At 41.8% G+C, this 17,915-nt stretch overlaps 1 protein-coding gene across 6 annotated transcripts in view; it reads left to right on the top strand.

Moving 5' to 3' along the window:
- Positions 1 to 3,185: 3,185 nt before the first annotated feature.
- The window catches only part of GRIA4 (glutamate ionotropic receptor AMPA type subunit 4), a 231,302-nt gene continuing 216,572 nt past the window's right edge, over positions 3,186 to 17,915 (top strand). For all 6 annotated transcript variants that reach the window (XM_064441286.1, XM_064441287.1, XM_064441289.1 and 3 more), the window contains exons 1-2: positions 3,186 to 3,636; positions 4,791 to 4,949. In XM_064441286.1, coding sequence (XP_064297356.1) covers positions 3,549 to 3,636; positions 4,791 to 4,949 — 247 coding nt within the window. In that variant the 5' untranslated portion in view covers positions 3,186 to 3,548. The remainder of the gene's footprint in view (positions 3,637 to 4,790; positions 4,950 to 17,915) is intronic.

Below are 17,915 nucleotides of genomic sequence, written 5' to 3'. Positions count from 1 at the left end.
GGCACCTCTGTGGTAACATATTTAAGAAAGGGTTAAAAAAATGCTGTGCAGCAACTGCATGAGAGAGGAGTGATAAAAATGGGAAAGAAGCAGCCCTGTGGACACCGGGATCAGTGAAGAAGGAGGGGAGGAGGTGCTGCAGGTGCTGGAGCAGAGGTTCCCCTGCACCCCCTGGAGAAGACCCTGGTGGAGCAGGTTGTCCCCCTGCATCCCGCATAGGACCATGTCAGAGCAGGTATCAACACTGCAGCCCATGGAGGATCCCACGGCATGAGGAGCATGAGGAGAAAGGAGCAGCAGAGATGAAATGTTATGACTGACCAGGACCCCCATTCCTCATCCCCCTGCACTGCTCAGGGGGAGGAGGAAGAAAAGTCGTGAAAGGAGGAGTGAAGTTGAGCCTGGGAAGAGGTGTGTGTGTGGAGGGTGTTTTATAGTTTTGTCATTGTTTCTCACCATCCTACGCTACTCTTAATTTGCAATAAATTAATTTTCCCCAAGTTGAGTCTGTTTTGCCTGTGATCTTAACTGGTGAGTGATCTCCCTGTCTTTATCATGATCCATTTTTTCACCTCATTTTCTCCCCCTGTCCTGTTGGTAGTGAGAGAGCAGCTCGGGGGCACTTAGCAGGCAGCCACGGTTAACCCACCAGAGCAGTGGTGAGTCCAAAAACCTGTCACCTTTCTTCCCTTCCAGCCTTAATCTTGATTACTTCCCTGTTACCTTTCCTGTTCCAGTTTTTCTGGATAAACGTTGTGATCAATTACTTGATCATCTGCCATTCACTTCTCAAAATTTACAGAAATGGGATTTTTGCCCTTTGACACTGCAATACTTTGTTTTTTCCCTTGTGTCTTTTAAACAAAATTGCTATGGTGGCCTCTTCCCCTTTCTTTCCTCTGCTTTCCATAGCTGCAAAAACGATCCTGAGATGTCTAAGCAGGGGAGTATCAAGTAGAGGATGGGATTATTTCCTGGAATAGTGCTGAGTGATACCGTTACAGGAATAACGGGTTCATCTCTGGTAGTCAACATTAGAAGCCAAAGCTAGACAAATGCAGGTTTTAACAAATGAGAGTAGGTAACAACTGGAACAACCTACCCAGGAAAGTGATGGATTTCCTGTCTCTTGAAGTCTTTAAATCAAGATTGGATGTTTCACTAAAATATATGTTCCAACTCCAACAGAAATTACAGACTTGATGTAGGAACTGCTGGGTGAGACTCTTGGTCAGATCAGATTAGACCATTGTATGAAATGGTTCCTTGTGGACTCTGAAATTAAATTTAACGTGCTACCATTACAGTTGAAAAAGACCAAGGCATGTTCCTTAACTCAGTTGGTAGGCAGCAACCTGCTGTGCCACCGTAGTGGACGTATGTCTAAAATCCGAATCTTTTACACATACTGGGCATGAATCCACGTGAGTATGTGTCATCAAATTAACTAAATGCTTTACCTGTTTCCAAGTTCACTTGCTTCTAGTGGTGAAGAACTAACCAGCCATTATGGAATGGAAATATGATTCCATTTTCCTTACTTTTTAACTTGGATTTACAAAGTCAAGGAGTTTAATGCTAACGGATGGAAGAAAGGAGGAACCAAATTTTGGGGAGAATTTGGGGAGGTGAAGGAGGGAAGGCAAGAAGAAAAGAAAGGCAAAAGAAGAAAGACATGCAAGAGCAAAAGCAGAGGTCACAGAAGCCAAGGGTAAATAATGTGATGCATGAGCCTGCAGATTCAGAGGAAGGATGGAAATACATGGACGGAAAGGCAAGGGAAGTAGAAGACTTACTGAAAAATAAAGGAACGAGTGTTCTGAAATGCAGGTGAAGTTTGTCTGCCATTGATCTGCAAAAAAACCTCTCAAAGACCACTTTATTTACAGGAACGCCACACTCCCCCAAACACACACACACAGAGTCATGCACACAATGGCTCACGCCCACAGAGGTAAGTTTTTATACATATACACACACACATCTGGTTTCAATGTTCCTTGCTTGCTCTTCTGGGTATGTGATTGATGCTGAGGAGTTCACAATCATGCTTCAGAGATCAGTTATCCTCTGCAGCAATTAAAGGGGGTGCCTCTCACCCCAAACCAGGAGAGCCTGGGGACATGGGAAGTAGTAATAAGCTAAGAAAGTAAAGCAGGCAAAATTCTGATCTTGGAGCAAATGTGTGTTTGAACACAAAGCCGCCAAGTTCACCTTAAAAATCAATATTCTTTCGTATTACCAATTAACATTTCAAAATTAATTTATTTGAGCTCCAATCATTCCCTGTGACTGACAGAAATCTCTCTGCAAAGCCACATGTAAAACTAGAAGCTCCCTTCTCTGACATACAGCTATTGTTGGATGATTTCATTACCTATCATTTATTATATATATCTTTTAATTATTAACTGCAATATCCCCAGACCTCTGGCAGCTGCTCTGGGGAACTTCCAAGGCTTGGAAAGAAAAATCCAAAGGCATTGAAAAGAAGGTCTGGACACAAAAAAAGCTCAATTATTTTTCCCCCTTAAAAAAAAAAAAAACCGATAAAAGGCGGCAGCGAAGTTTTCCTTTCATCTTCTCCCTCTCCCCTCGGCATGAGTGCCCACAAGCGCCGAGCGCTGCCCTGCTCGCCTCCCTCCGCTCCACCCTGCGCCGCAAACCCCGACGGCGAGGAGGGGTCCCGCACCCCCGGGGTGGGGGGGGTGGGGGGGCAGCCGCGCACCCCCGCTCCGCAGCTGCTCAGCACACGCGGAAACGCCCCGCCACCGTCGTTAATAACGATGCTGGTGCGTAGTTACACCAGCCCCGGCCGCCGGAATGACGGGGCGGCAGCGGCCGTGCCCCCCGCGCCCCGCCCGGGGCAGCCACCCCGCCTGCCCTTCTCGCCCTGCGCCCGCGGCGCAAACTTGCGCGCCCGCGGGCGTGCTAACGGCAGAACGGGAAAACAAAAAACCTTAAAAAACCCACCCCAAAAGACCCCCAAAGCCGCCTCTTTGGCGGCGGCTGCTCCCGCCGGCGCTGCAGCGGGCGCCCGAAGCCGCGGGCGGCTCCGTGGGGCGGCGCGGCGCGGCGCGGTGCGGGCGGCGGCGGCGGCGGCCGGGGGGCGGGGGGGTCGCACGGCGCATGTCCGCCCGCGCCGCGCCGCGCCGCCACTAGACGCTCCCCCCCCGCCGCCAAACTCACCACCACCATCTTCTGCATGTGCAACGTTCGCAGCCGGACAGAAACCGCTCCCCGGCGATGGAGACTGCGGGAAAAATCCGGCGCGGCGGGATGGCTTGCTGAAACGGCAGCGGCAGCCGGGAGAGAGGCAGCGCGCGAGCGGGAGAGCATAGCAAACGAATACTAAAACAAAACAAAAAAAAAAACCAAAAAAAAAAAAAAAGAAAAAGAAAGGAAGAAACCTCTCTTTTTCTCCCCCTTCTTTTTTTTTTTTTTTTTAAATTCTTGATTTTGTTTGTAGCCACCTCGTCCTCAATGCCTCTCTGAGCAGCATCTAGCGAGCGAGCGGGAGAAGGCGAGACAGAGAGGCAAAAGAGAAGATGAGGATAATTTGCAGACAGCTTGTCTTGTTGTTTTCTGGCTTTTGGGGACTAGCAATGGGAGCTTTTCCTAGCAGTGTGCAAATAGGTAAGCGCTGCATTGGGCTGTGTGCGTGTGTCCAGGGGTTCAATCCTTTGCGAAGTGAGTTGGGAAGGAGGCTCTGAAGGCAGTTCGTAGATTTCTCCTCCACCACTCATCCCATTTCCCTGCCTTCACGAAGAATCCGCGTGTATTTGTGTACGTCTGCCCGTGTGTGTGTGTGTGTACATAGATATGTGTGCGCGGTAGGGAGGATGCTTGCCCTTTGCAGAACTCATTCCAGCTCCGGGGCGCGAAGGATGGGTAGAGGAGGAAGGGGCTCGGGGCTGGTGGCCCTGGGCTGCCTCGGCTCCCTCCGGCACCCCCCGCTTGTGCCTGGCTCCCGGAGGAGTCGCGAGTTATGTGCACCGGAGGCTGCGGTAGCCGGCAGGGGTGGGGGTGAAAGGCAACGCTGCCCTTCTTTCCCTTCTCATAGTTGGGAAGTTTAGGTTTTTGTAGGTTTCTCCGTGTCGTGCTGTGCCCCTTCCTCACCCCTTTCCCATCGCCTCCTGCTTCCCTCCTTTCAGACGTGTTTCGGATGGGACGCAGCTCTCTGAATTCTTTCCAGCTCAGCTCCATCACTGCATCATTTCTCGTGGACTTGTAAAGATGCTGCTAATAAGGCTGAGCTGTGCCCTGCCTGCACATGGCTGCATAGGAGCAAAGTTCATTATATTCCTGTTTAGTGCAGATTATCCTACATTGAGTTGGTATTTTCTTTTTTCTTTTTTTTTTTTTTTTTTTTAAATCCAGAGAGCATCATCGCCCTTAATCAGCCCGCCACTTAACGTAAGAGGCTGTTGAGTAGCTGATTTACCAGTGTGTTCGGTATCAGGGAGATGGAAGCTAAACACTTTCAAAGGTCACTGTAATCATGACAAATCTGGGTTTTTATGTATGAAAGGCTGGAAACTGAGAAGTCAGGAAAGAAGCATGAATGCATCAGGGAGGTTAAAATCGATTGAGGACAGTGATTTAAAGGCAGCGGTTGTGATTATGAATATGATCAGTTCATTATCCATTAAAGTCTTAGGACTTGCCTTACCGTGCAGCTTTGGGAGAGACAGTTGCTTGGTGTTAGAGATAGTAAGTAGCCTGCAGATAATTCACCCTGCTTCCTTTGCTTTTTTCTTTCTTTTTTTTTTTTTTTTTTTTTTTTGTAGGTGGTCTCTTCATCAGGAACACAGATCAGGAATATACTGCTTTTCGATTAGCAATTTTTCTTCATAACACCAGCCCCAATGCATCTGAAGCACCTTTTAATTTGGTTCCTCATGTAGACAACATCGAAACAGCTAACAGCTTTGCTGTAACAAATGCCTGTAAGTAAACATGCCATTGATCTGACCACCTTACAAGTAAATTGTACTGGAAATAACAGGAAACCACATTATTGTTTTGCATTGGAAATATATCAGTAAGTGTGTCTTCAGTATGGATACCATTTGCAGAAGAGCAAAAGGGGCAGCAGTCCTTGTTAGTTTCTAACCAGAGCAAAATCCCCTCTCCTGCCTTCTGCTGACTAACCTGATGTGACATTTACTTTAGTGTTATTACTGTAGTTTCTTGCTTCCCAGTTTCTATGGAGATGAATTTTGTTGTTGTAAAGAGAAATTATGAATGTCATGATCAGTCCGTAAACCCAACAGTTACTCGTTTGCTCTCGGGTATGGCGTGCCTTGCATGTATTTGAAAATATACGATAATATTTGTGCTCACAAATGCTTTTCTAATGGCTGTAAAGGAGATAGGGAAGCAGTGGTGTGCAGGATAATATATCTGAGTTGGTTGACGCTGCAATTGATCTGGTGATGTCACTTGAGGCAGCCCTGCGCTTATATTCTAGGTTGTAAATGTCTCTTATCATCTCGTAATGCATACATCCTGTGGATATGTCTCTATGCATCCATACATTGGTGCCAAATCATGTTAGTATCTGATCTACTTGATTTCACAGACCACCTCAACTGGAACAAATATTATCTTCCTACTATATATTTTATACACATACACACCCGCACACACACAGATGCACATATACCATGAGAGGCAAACAGGAAAAGAAATGCCCTTATAAAATGAGGTAACATTTACTCTTTTTTCTTTTAAACACATTATCATTAGGTGGACTTTCTACATTTAGGTCACCTCAGGGTCTTTAGACTTGGTTAAAACATATGCTGGATACTGCTTAATCTCTGAAAGTAGCAAAGCATTATTTCTGTTTATCTTCATCGATTTCAGGCTTATAAAAAATAATTCATGTTATTATGTAAGACAGTGGGATATAGTGTCGCAAAGCTGAAGACTCAGGTAGCATTACTACTTTGATGGCTGTATTTCGGATTCTGTAGGTTTTCCTCTGTGGCCTTTTAAGTTTTTGAATCCCTCCTCTTCGTTGAAGAGTGAATTGCCTCTGGAAGTAGATGCCCTAAGCAACATTGCTGAGCAAGTTTAAAATAGAAACATACTGGAGAAGGTCTTACTGTTCATCGTGCCTTTAAAATATGTACTATGTTTCTCTCCACTTTCTCACAGCCACCTCTGTGGCACTTTTCAGTATGTAAACATACAATGTACTGTGCAGTTCTCACGTATAATTCAGTGAATGATTGCAACATTTCTTTTTATGAGTCTTTGGTACTCCAAGTTTCAGGTGACCTTGCCACCTTATTTAACAGGAAAAGCTGCTGAGCTGCCAAAATGGCTCCATTCATTTTATGCAGGAAAGGCTGATGTCCCATTAACTGTGAATTCTATATTAAACAGTATTAGTTGTGTTTAGCATGAAAATCAGTATCAAATTCCACTGGGAGAAAACATTTCAAAGGTGCTTTGAAACTGGAAGGAATGAGATCTATGCAGGTGTAGTTCATTGAGAAGATACTACAATGCATGTCAACTTTTGCAGGCGCTGATTATATAGTCCATGAAGACAAATGACATAGTAGCTTTTTTAAACTTTCATTTTTAGTGAAAGAGGAGGGGACTAAAATATTTGTATATTGAAATCAGTAATTTTAGGTGAAGCCAGTTATTTTAGATTCTGCCTACACATCCAGTTCTACCGAATAATTTCCAAGGCTATTGTTGGTACTGTTTGGAGTAAGGGTATTGCACAGTATTTCCGTTCAAACAGTAGTGAATTAATTCTGATTTGCATAAATTTAAAAGTGTCAAAAATGGAACCACTTCTCTGTGGAAGACTAACATCATAGATTCAGAAAGGGTTTGCCCAAAACTTTCCTCATTTAGACTATTCGCAGCAGATTCTTCTCTCTTATTCCAACCACCTTAGGTTACGTTTACCTTGCATTGTTTTAACTGAGGAGAACCTGTCCCCTTATATTTACTGACATTTATAGAAATAGTGATTCATAATGTTATCCTTTTTTTTTTTTTTAACTGAACCCTGTTCTAGTTCCAAAGAGTTTAATGACTCAGAGGTTATGAACCTTCACAGCATGGGGGGAGGCAGAGAAAGAGGGGGAAAGTAAACTTACATGTTTAAGTGTGTGTGTGCTCATGTAATCCTGTACATGTCTGTATTAATTAGATGTAATCCTACAGGCCTTATTTAAGCCTGTACTTTCCACTTAAACCAACATGTATTTTTGCATTAGTCCAAGTTTGTATTTATTTCACATTTTGCAGTCTGGTGCCAACAGTCTGACTGCTTCTTCTTCTTTTTTTAAACGTTTTAATACTGAAAGTATTTTTTAAACAACAAATCTCCTAATGAAACGTAGGCAAACTGACTGACAACTGAATGAACACATCGCATGTACCTTAAGCTAAATATGAGCAGAATCCTGCAAAAATCAATTGTCTGATAGCTGCAGGACACTGGCTTCCATGTGATTGAATTTTCTGGCTTGACAGAGGCTTCTAAAGCACAGATGTGTGAGGTTTTCTAACCTAATTAAAGAACCCCCACCATCAGCTCTGAATTAAATGATTTCATGGCAATATGAAATGATAACTCTTTGCTGAACTGCTGTGAAACAGCGGCTTTGGATCTTGCGATTTGTGTAGAAATTACTCAGCACACACGTCCCCAAATACACAGTACAAAAGCCTTAGAGCTGCTGGACTGAAATGAATATTCATGTCAGTTCAAGCATAAAGCTCTGAGACACGACCAGTTACCTCTATTTCTGTTTCCATTTGCTGCAGAGGTTACTTGTGAAGATTCAGGGCCTGGCCCCTTGCACGTGTTAGGGACTGTAAACAGACCATTTCAAAGGATTATGGGTGGCATATTAGCAGGTGACTCACCGCAACGTTGGAAAAACTTGAATATTTTTTTATTTTCACTAGGTAAAAACATATAGCCAAATGTTCATGCCGGAGGACTTTTGGAACTGGAATAACTGTGTATAATCAGTTTAATATCTATCTTCCAATGGTTATCTTACACTATTTTGTTTTCTTTGAACAGGCCCAGAACATTAGTATTTTTGTTCTAAATTGTGAATGCATATGAAACAGGTTGCTTGAGCAGATAGCCTCTGTTGTAAGTTTGCAAAATTGACCTGATCTACATTATTTTGGAGATAGCCCTCTTTCTTTCCCCTTCCCATTTGCGTGTTTTATTTAAACTCTGTTCATTTCTTTTGCACTACATACATTATTCAGAGAATCTCTCTTACTGACAGAGAGAGCTGAAATTATTACAAAACATGAATAGTACAAGATTCTTACTCATCAGAGAACAATACACCAGAGCTGAAACATTTGACTATTGGCATACATTGGTTTGCACATTATAAGCAGCAAAATTTGCTCTTGATTGGACGTCTACCTTCAGCTTGATTTCAGATGTTGGAGCAATGCGTTGGTTTTTGGAGAGTATTCTATGTATTTGTTCTTCAGCTGAGTGCAAAATAATTTTCTCCACTCCATGCACCCTCTATATTATATTAGTATATCTTAGCAACGCAGTCAACATTAAACCTGCTTGCAGACTTTTGAGAGGTAGCTCTATGATTTTACAAAGCACTGTTTGCCTTCCAGCTCTTGCCTTGTGGTTGCGAATTTTTCTGTTGAAGTTTCGGAAATCCGTAATGTATAACCAGTCTTGCAGTTCTTGTATAGGATTAAGCAAAATGGGGAAGATAAGAGATTGATTCAAGTCTTTCATCAGTGTTCCATATTAAAAGTAAAGCTTTTCCCTTTTAGTTTATTTGACTTCACGTGTATTCTGAGATTAATATATTCCTAATAAATCTAATTTTGGTGTAACTCAGACACTCCTCTTGTTTCATCTTGTGCACAACTCAGTTCTTACCAGATTTTGGTCCCAACAGATACAAAACCCCAAAATACAACTTTATTATGTGCCACATGTATTGGAAGAAAAAAACCAACCCACTGGAATTAAAAATTTTGTGTCTTGGAATAACTTTATCTTATTCCAAGAGTTAGTCTCTTTGACTTTTATGCCTTCTGGACTCATGTGGGTTTGATGACCTGAAGCTGGAGGGACTGATTTTGCCTCACCAGCACGAATGTAGTTTCTGGGTGAGATCCCCCGAGGTTGGGGGCAGCGCTGACAGACAGGAACCTCCCTTGTCACCCTGCCTTCTCTGTGGGTCTGTCTCTGGGTCTGTGTGTGCTAGTGAGGGGGGAGGCAGTGTCATTTTGGCATTAACTTTTCTGCTGAGACATCCCGAAAGCTGAGGCAATAGACTCAAACGTAGTATTGCCTTTATATTGTGACTATCTGTCATTTTACTTACAGCAGTTTTGGCGTTGATTTCCTAGGCTGCATCATAATGGGATTTTCATTAAATTTGGTTATTAATTCTTCTTTCTAATTAAAACTCAATTTAGCATTAGGAGTGTAACCTTAGTTTAGTAATCAGTGTAATTTAAAACCATAGTGTTCTTTATTTAGAAAGTGAAGTTTCATATAGCTGAACAGTATTTTGCTATCAAGAGCAGTACAGTATTCCCAAGGATGCAGTTTGGAGTATATTGAGAGTTACCATAAAGGCACACCATACGGTCAGGTTTGAACTGCAAAAGCAAATAGTGTGCCAGTTGGCTAGAAAAATGGGACTGGATTAAATCATACCCTTCCAAAATAGGATCGATTACAAAAACTCATTTGAAGTGAGTGTTTTGCCTTAATACATTGAGTTCATTTCAAGCTAGACCCCACTTACTGAAAACAATTTCTCTTAAGATTTCTATTACTAGCACTTGCTGATGGAATCAAAGAATATATGTGTACTCGGGTGTCATTTGCCATAAGAAGGATTCTGTATGTTTTTAAGATATAAGAAGATCCATATTCATAGAGTTTCATAGCTCTAAATGTGATCTTTGTAAAATAGCCATACAGCTGAGAGAAAATCAACCATCAATAGCTCCAGTCCATCAGAGTCTGGATTTAATTTTCAGGGTTATTGTTGGGAAAATAAATGATGGGCCTTTGCTGAAATACAGTCAGGTTTTTTCAGTGAAAATTCAGAACATGCATTTCCCTGGCATGAAGAAAGACTTTTGTCTTAGCATGTTACTGGACTGGCTAAAACTGTAAACTCAAGAGCTAAAACTGTAAACTCAAAAGCTTTATTATAGGCTACAGAAATAATTTAATCTTTATTTCAGAGGATTAATAACAAAGACTGTGTTCCTTCATTCCTCCTGCAGAAGCCAATGCAGTGCAGTACTTCTTGTGTAGGACAAAGCACTTTAACAAGTAAATTAAATTGATTAACTTCAGCTTTATCATTGTAATCTAAGTTTGTATGCTAGTCAAAATAGCTCATGCATTTCATTTTTAGGTCTTGATTGTTTTGAGACTTGCTTGGTCATGAGAGAGGAAGCCGTCTGCTTTGATTCTTAACCATTTTAGATTCTGCTATGAATTGTGCAAGTTCAGATTGTGAGCAGGTGAAGTTCTTTGGGTTTAAAAGTGTTGGATCAAATAACCTTTTCTCATAGTTCTTAATGCTTAATATACAACTGATTTAAAGGGGATGAAATTTGTGCTGCTGCAAAAGTGAAGAATGCCGTTTGATTGCACCAGTGTAATTAAAAGGAAAAATTGGCCTCCTCTCTGGATTTCCATGACTCTAGGTAGTTGGCTTGAGGCAAAGATTTTGGACTAGTGCAGCACAGAATCTGCTCCTGCAACTTGGGTAGGCATACCGAAGTTATGCGTTGGGACACAAAGTCAAACTAAACAATTTATTCCTGTGAAAATCAAGAATTGCTTTTCTGCATTTGTGAAAATAAATTTACTCAAGAGTACCTGATCACAGCATCTTGTTTGGAAATTTTGGTGTTGCCTTACTTTTAAACATCTTTTCAGAAGTTTTATTATCTTTGTCTAGTTTGGGTTCTTACACAATTTTTTTTTTTTTAATTATTTTAAAGATCTTAATTGTTTGTCAGTGGAATTACGGGTTGAGTACTCTTAAAAATTCTGTATCAGTGATGTCTGTTTTCAGGCACCGAAGTTTAAATAGAGAGGTTATCTTACGTTTTGGCACTCAAGAGATGTTCCAGTATTTTCCAGAATACTCAGCAGTACTGTCTTCCCAGTGGGAACTGCTTACTGCTGAGCACTTTGGAAAATGTGTCCATATCTGTGTGGTAACGCATGGGTCAGCCGTCTTGTCTCAGTAGTGTTACTTCTTTGTGAGAGCTCTGTTTCTTCCCTGCTCTTTTTTCCATAGTCCTGATGAAGCATGTCCCTGACTTGTTCAAATAATTGCAGCTGTTTGTTGGGTTTCCTTGTGGTAAGAAGATGGAAGCAGTGTGTCACATACCTATCACCTTTGGCAATGCACTGTAGAGACCCAGCCCATCCTTCCTCTTCACCAGGTTCCTCCGAAGCTGATTATAGATAAGCTCTGTCTTGGACTCAAGGGGGAATACCTGGATACTTATTAACAAGCTACTGTTCTTGCTGGGTTTTGGCCAGCTATGCTAACACTAACAAATTCCAGTTCAAATACTGGCTCTTGTCCTGCAGTTCTTTCCCCAGGCAAAGCTCTCTGTGATTTAAACAGGGATGCTACCTGAGCAGGGATTGCGGACTGGAGCCTGTTATAATGAAGGAATAGTAGGAACCAGCTTTTTTGCAATATGATCAGGCTCTCATTCTTTCATCTCATAGCTCAAATTTTTAAAACTATTAAATTGCTTAACTCATGTTATTTTTAAAAAATATATATGATTTGTAATTGGACCCCGGTACATAATTGCGTTTTTTAAAAGGATGTCATTTGGAATACTGTTTTCTAGTGTTCCACAGGCTATTTTGGTGGTGTATTTATATGCAATCACTGCTCCTGGAAAATGCAGTCTTGTGCAGTACCTTTCTATTCTAACATCATGGACAACATGAGCATGACTACAGGTTTTTTTCTGTAGATACAAATAGCTCATAAGAGAAACAAAAATCACTTAAACTTTTCACCAGCTTATTTATTAGTTTATTTGTGGGAAAAGGCTTTAAACACATTTTGAGGACCAATACTAAAATATATCCGTTTTTAACTATTCATAACAGCTCCTCTGTTTCTCACTTGTAGACTCTCTGTGCTTGCGCAGTGCATGCACACTCTTCCAGTTGGTTTTATGGTGTATTTGCATAGTATGCTCTCAAACCTATAAAATTTGAACTTTATTTTTATTTGCACATCACCTTTTCGTACAATTCAGGTATGCCCAATGAATATCCTTTTTGGAAAGTTCACAGGTAGCGAGAGTTAATTCCTGAAAAGAACTGAGGCTTTTACACTTCGCCTCAGTTTTCAAGTGCGTTTCTAAATGTATATGGAATTTGCAGTTTCACATTGTGGTGCAGGAGGTGATACATATGTTAGTATTAGAAATTATTATACAAAATAATTAGGAATTATTGTACAAAATATTCTGGTTTTGTTAATCTCACAGGTATGGGTTATGCTTTATTTCCTTTTGTTAGAGATTTCACTGATACCACATGGCTTTTTTCTTGTCAGTGTCAGGGGTCAGACCTGTTTCCTCAGTGGGTAAAATGATTCGTGTAATACATATTCAAGGCAGAGGCAGGGGAGAGAGAGGAAATTCTTGTAGAGCAAAGAGAGTACGAAATAGAGCATATTATTTATCTGCAAAAGCTTCCTGTTCTGCTTTAATATTTCTGATGTACAGGAGCAGTATTTCACACTACTAGTTAATGTGAGATATGGGTCTGGATGGTACTGTGTTCAGGTCTGGAAAACATTATTGAGTGTAAGTGAAAAACACTTTGTCAAGCACAGATACATTCATGTAAAATTTGGGAGTAAAAAGCTATAATGATAATAATAAAGCACATGCACGTCAGTACATGTAGTCCTTTGTTTCCTCACCTAAGCTGATGGGGGAAAAACAAGCAAGACTTTACAGACCCACAGTCTCTGCAGAGTTGTGTAAGGCCTTGTGTTAGCAATTTCCTCGGGGTTTTCTGTGTGGATCTGTCCTGGAGAGGCTTGCTAATAAAGTCCTCCAGGCGTGGTCATTTCCATCCATCTAAACTGAGAAGAGTGTCTAAGAATGGACTTTTCAAGAGCACTGCAACTTCGAAGAATTGATATTCACATGCTTTTGACTGACTCAGGAGTTTTTGTCACTTCTACTCCAAGTAGAGAGCAGAAGCCAGGCACAAAGCTGGCTGTTGGGGCTGTTTGCGCACCCTGTTAACACTGTCTTTGTATCTAGCTGTTTGTGTGGCCTCCAGTTGAGAGCTGGGCAGGGGTTTTTCTTTCTCAGTGGTTTTTTGTTTGTTTTTTTTTTTTTTTTTTTTTAATTTAAATCAATATCCTTCAGTGCTTCTCAGGCGGTAAAAACAATGGGGTAATACTTTAAGTGATACATGATGATATAGAGAAGAATTGGAGTTGCTGTCTGGAGGCATAAGTAAACGTCCAAGGAAAAGGACATAAGGAGACATTGGTGTATTGGGAGTACATAATGTCTGCATCTGTTGCAGGATTACATATGCCCCATGAAAGTGTGTGGCTGGCAGGTCAGGAGTAGTGTCATCTGGAAGTGATCCAAGTTACAAGTCCTTATAGATAGTACAGAGAAGATGTGAAAGCAATCTGGGGGATGAAATGTTGTCTGATGGCTATGAGCATCAGTGTTTCAAAGAAGAAAAAGTAAAGGTCACCAAAATAAATGGGAGCATGAGTGGCGTGTAATAGTGTTCACAGATTATTGTGTTCTAAGGCTAGATGTGACTGTTTTGATCATCCAGTCTGACCAATGAGATGCTAGTCGGCCAACCTCAATTAATTTCTTTATCCAACCCGTAATTTTTTTTCCAAATAAATCCAGCGTTGAATTAAAGACTGAAAGAATCACAGGTAAACTGTCATATCATCAACACATCATTTGGACATATCACCCACTGTCTTTATCTGTGTTGAATGTAGGAGCCATACAGAGTAGGCAAGCAGAAGGAAAATGTCTGCTGTGTTTGTTGTTGGTCTTTAATTTAGAGGGATACCATAATCAGTGTGATTTGCATCCAGTCGTCACAGTTGTGGAGCTCCCAGAGCCCCTTGAGGTTTGTTCTGGCTGGTTGGTACTGTGTCTTGCCTGTGTGGAGGGTCAGCATGGGACACCCTTAGTAGCAAGGCTTATGCCACACCAAGACACGTAAGGACTTACTGGGCCTTTTTCAAGTTCCCTTGAAGAATACTTCCAGTGGCCACAAACGGTGGGGTTTTTTCCTCTCCTGAAAAAGAACATCTCCTAACTCCAGAGCAGGGATTATGGCTTGAAGCAATAGTAATAGAAACTTGGTAATATGTTCAAAGGCCATTAAGTATGTTTTTGCTAACAAACGTACACTAATCCCTGTTATTTGTATTCAGACTCCTCTACCTACAAATACAACTTAATGGTCATGTATGTTACATATATTTCACTTTCTATGAGCCACAGAGGATGTGAATCTATTACTGCTTTCACCTGGAGGGTTTGGGCTGTTAGCTTAAGATACCAAGAGTTATGAATTTAGCTTTGGAAATCCCAGGTTTCATCTGCTTTGTGTGTCAGAGGAGATGGCGGCCTGAACACAAACATGATGATGAATGAGATTTAATGCACAAGAATATTTGCAGAAAGCAAAAGCCTGAATAAAGGAGTATAAGAAGTGGTCCCATAGCTGTCTTCAGTGATCTTTGTTGTGCTATTCTGAATAGCAAACGTATATGGAAAGAGGAAAAAAAGGACAAACCTTTTATTTCCTTATACCATAAGTCATTAAAACAGGGAGAAATAGTAACATGAGACCTCAGCAATTAATTATGGTATACTAATAGCTGTACATGCAGCTCCTGTTTACTACCACTCCATCTGTTAAATGGTTTGCTTAAATGATTTATTATACAGTTATTATTAAAATCAACTGGAAAAAAGGCAAGGTTTTAGATAACTAACTTAGAAAAAGAACAGGCCCAGTTAATGCAAATGCATGTGTGCAGCATGTAATTGGTGAGGTCTGGCTAGGCATTGTGTGCGATGACTTAGAGCCCAGGCAGGAGGTGGGTCTGCCCCGGTTCTTCAGGGACCCTTGCAGGCTCAGAAGTGACAGACTGCCTGGAGTAAGGAGTCGAATGACTCTGAGACGTTGCACCTGAAGATGCTGTTCGCCCTCTGTTCATCCTCAGCTGGGTGGGAGAAGGGATTCAAAATACAGCAGGAGCCGTTCATTTATGAAACAATATTATTTTATGTTGGGGAAGAAGGTTTCTGAGAGTGGAGGAAGGACTGATGGGCAGCACTGCTTGCTGCATGGGGAATTATCCACTTCTGCAGACAGAGCAGGAAGGTGTGGCTGGTGCCTGTGAATTATCAATTATAGCTGGTGTGAGCTGACATGACTTTGAAAAACTTTAAGGTGAACATGTGGTTGTGCTAAGCTGAAAACTTAGTACAGAGGGGGAAGTAACAACTAGTCCATGTGTTCAGTGGAGTACAGTAGGAGTTAATAGACATGGAAGAGCATAAGGCTAAAAAATACTCTTCAAAGAGACTGAGTGAAAATTCAGTTCTCTTCCATCAGCCATCCTTCTCTCCCTCCCTGCTTTTTACTCTTATGTGCCCCAGCTTTTCATGGTGAAATGGGAACAGTCTGGAAGAAGAAGTGCCACCAGTGGAAGATGTTGGCCATGGTGCTTCCTGAGCTCTGCAACTGTGGAGAAGTGCTACTGCACTGGAGGCAGCAGCCAGCATGCCAGGGCCTGAGCCCCCCATCTCCCTCCTGCCCCACACCTAGGGATGAGCTGCTGCAGCTTCTGGGTTCAGCGTGTGTTATTAGCTCTTGTAACGTATTGATTACAAATAGCCATCAGCTTAACTACTGCAGGGAAAGGAAGGGAAGGGACAGAACATAAAATATTTGTTTCTTGGTTACAAAAAGAAAGGAAATGATATCCTTATATGACCTCAGATAAACCATGCCTGTTTCCATCTCTGTCTTACTGCCCCCAGCCTGCCTTAGACTCCATCATGGTCAGTACTTTAATATTTTAAGGGAGTGAATGGAAGGAGGGAGTGGTGGTGTTGTACCACAAAAGACAGTTAATACAGATGAATTGGATTGCTTTCCTCCATTCTTCTCTGGGTCTCTGACAGATGTTGAAGGACTCCTGTATTTTTATTTCCTGGTGAAAGCCCCAGAAAGCCCATAATTCTTTCAGTTACTGTTTATGATGGGAATCTTTTGCACTTCAATACAGCTGGCGGGCACCAGAGCTTCACACCTTAATCACATTTTCTTTGTCAGCCTTTCACATACTATGCTAAATGGGAGACTAGCAGAAAATCCTTTGAGCAATTACAATAATAGGATAATAATAATTATTGCAGTTCCTTGCACTTATATAGTGTCTGTGAGATTAAAATGAGATCCAGCATAAAATTACCCCTTTGAAAAGGTGTGGATATGCCTTGCCAGCAGCATCTCCTTGAGAAACTGCTCTCCATGGCCACAGCTTCTTGCTCCCTTAGCTTTAGTGTGGTCAAGCAGGGCTGCACTGCCACCTTCCTATTCATGTCTGTGAGCAATTGACTGCACAAATAAAGTCATTAAAGAGAACGTGAATGAGGGGAATAAGCAGCATGATGAAGTTTTTTTTCCTGTGTGTGGCTATAAAAGACAGGAGAATGTTAAAGGGTAAAGTCTCTCCAGTTCAGAGGGAGCATGCTTACATGAGGCATTTTCTTTTCTTGACTGCACATCATGTAGATCTTAGGAGCATTAGTGAGAGTTAAATGTGTGCAACCAAAAATGTAACACACAGGTGCAGCTTTAAGCCTGTTAAATGTGCATTAGGATAATGCACTATCTTCCTATCTGGTCATTTCTGTGAAGGTATTGTCTGCAAACTGTTGGATTATTGGTACAGTAAGTGAGCAGTTTCTGTCTACTGAAAAAATCCTTTGGGACATTTTTCTGGCCCCAAAAGAAGTGCTCCACACTTAATTAAAATTACGAATTTCAGCATCAGCCTTTCAAAATGTTGTACCTATTGTTAGTGCTGTGATGATAAGTTCCTTAAGGATGTGTGTGACCATAATAAGTTGGTGCCATAGTTTTTTCACCAAGACAAAAATAGCAAAGTGATTTAAAATCCTAGATTTTTTTTTTTTTTGTGTGGTGGTGGTGCAGTTTGTAACTTTCCATGTTAAGAATATAGAACAACTCTGACCATTAGTGGGAGTCTGCCCCTTTTTCTCACCTCTCTCAGTAGGTCCAAACAGAGATGGAAGCATGTAAAACCTATCAGAAGACAGTAGTGCATCAGACTATATCCCTGCATCATGGTGTGACTGAAAAACCTGCGTTTGTCACTTCAATTAAAGTGGCTATCCTGATGCTTGACTTCAAGAGTCGTCTGGACAGGGTGCTGGGCCATCTTGTTTAGACTCTGCTCATCCTAGAAAGGTTGGACTAGATGATCCCTGAGGTCCCTTCCAACCTGTGATTCTGTGAAATAATGGCTCAGACTTCCTAAAATACAGGATGTGCTGCAATTCTGGCTCCTTGTACAGCCAGTTGTAACCCACAGTAGACCTCCGTGGAGGGCAGCCTAGATGTGGCCATTCCCAGTATCACATTGGGTGAAATGCCTTGATCGGCAGCCACCCATTCCTCATTGTATGAGAAGACAAACATAAAAGGTTATACTGTAATACTTCTCACTCTCCCCCGTGGTCATCTTGACCAAGCAGAAGACACTTCGGGCCCTGATGTCAGTTTGGATCCAGTCCCCTGGAAGTAGTAACACCTG

This window comes from Phalacrocorax carbo, chromosome 1 (assembly GCF_963921805.1).
Source record: "Phalacrocorax carbo chromosome 1, bPhaCar2.1, whole genome shotgun sequence".
Lineage (NCBI taxonomy): Eukaryota > Metazoa > Chordata > Aves > Suliformes > Phalacrocoracidae > Phalacrocorax > Phalacrocorax carbo.
The sequence above is the reverse complement of the archived record's forward strand: the minus strand, read 5'-3'. Positions and strand labels throughout refer to the sequence as shown.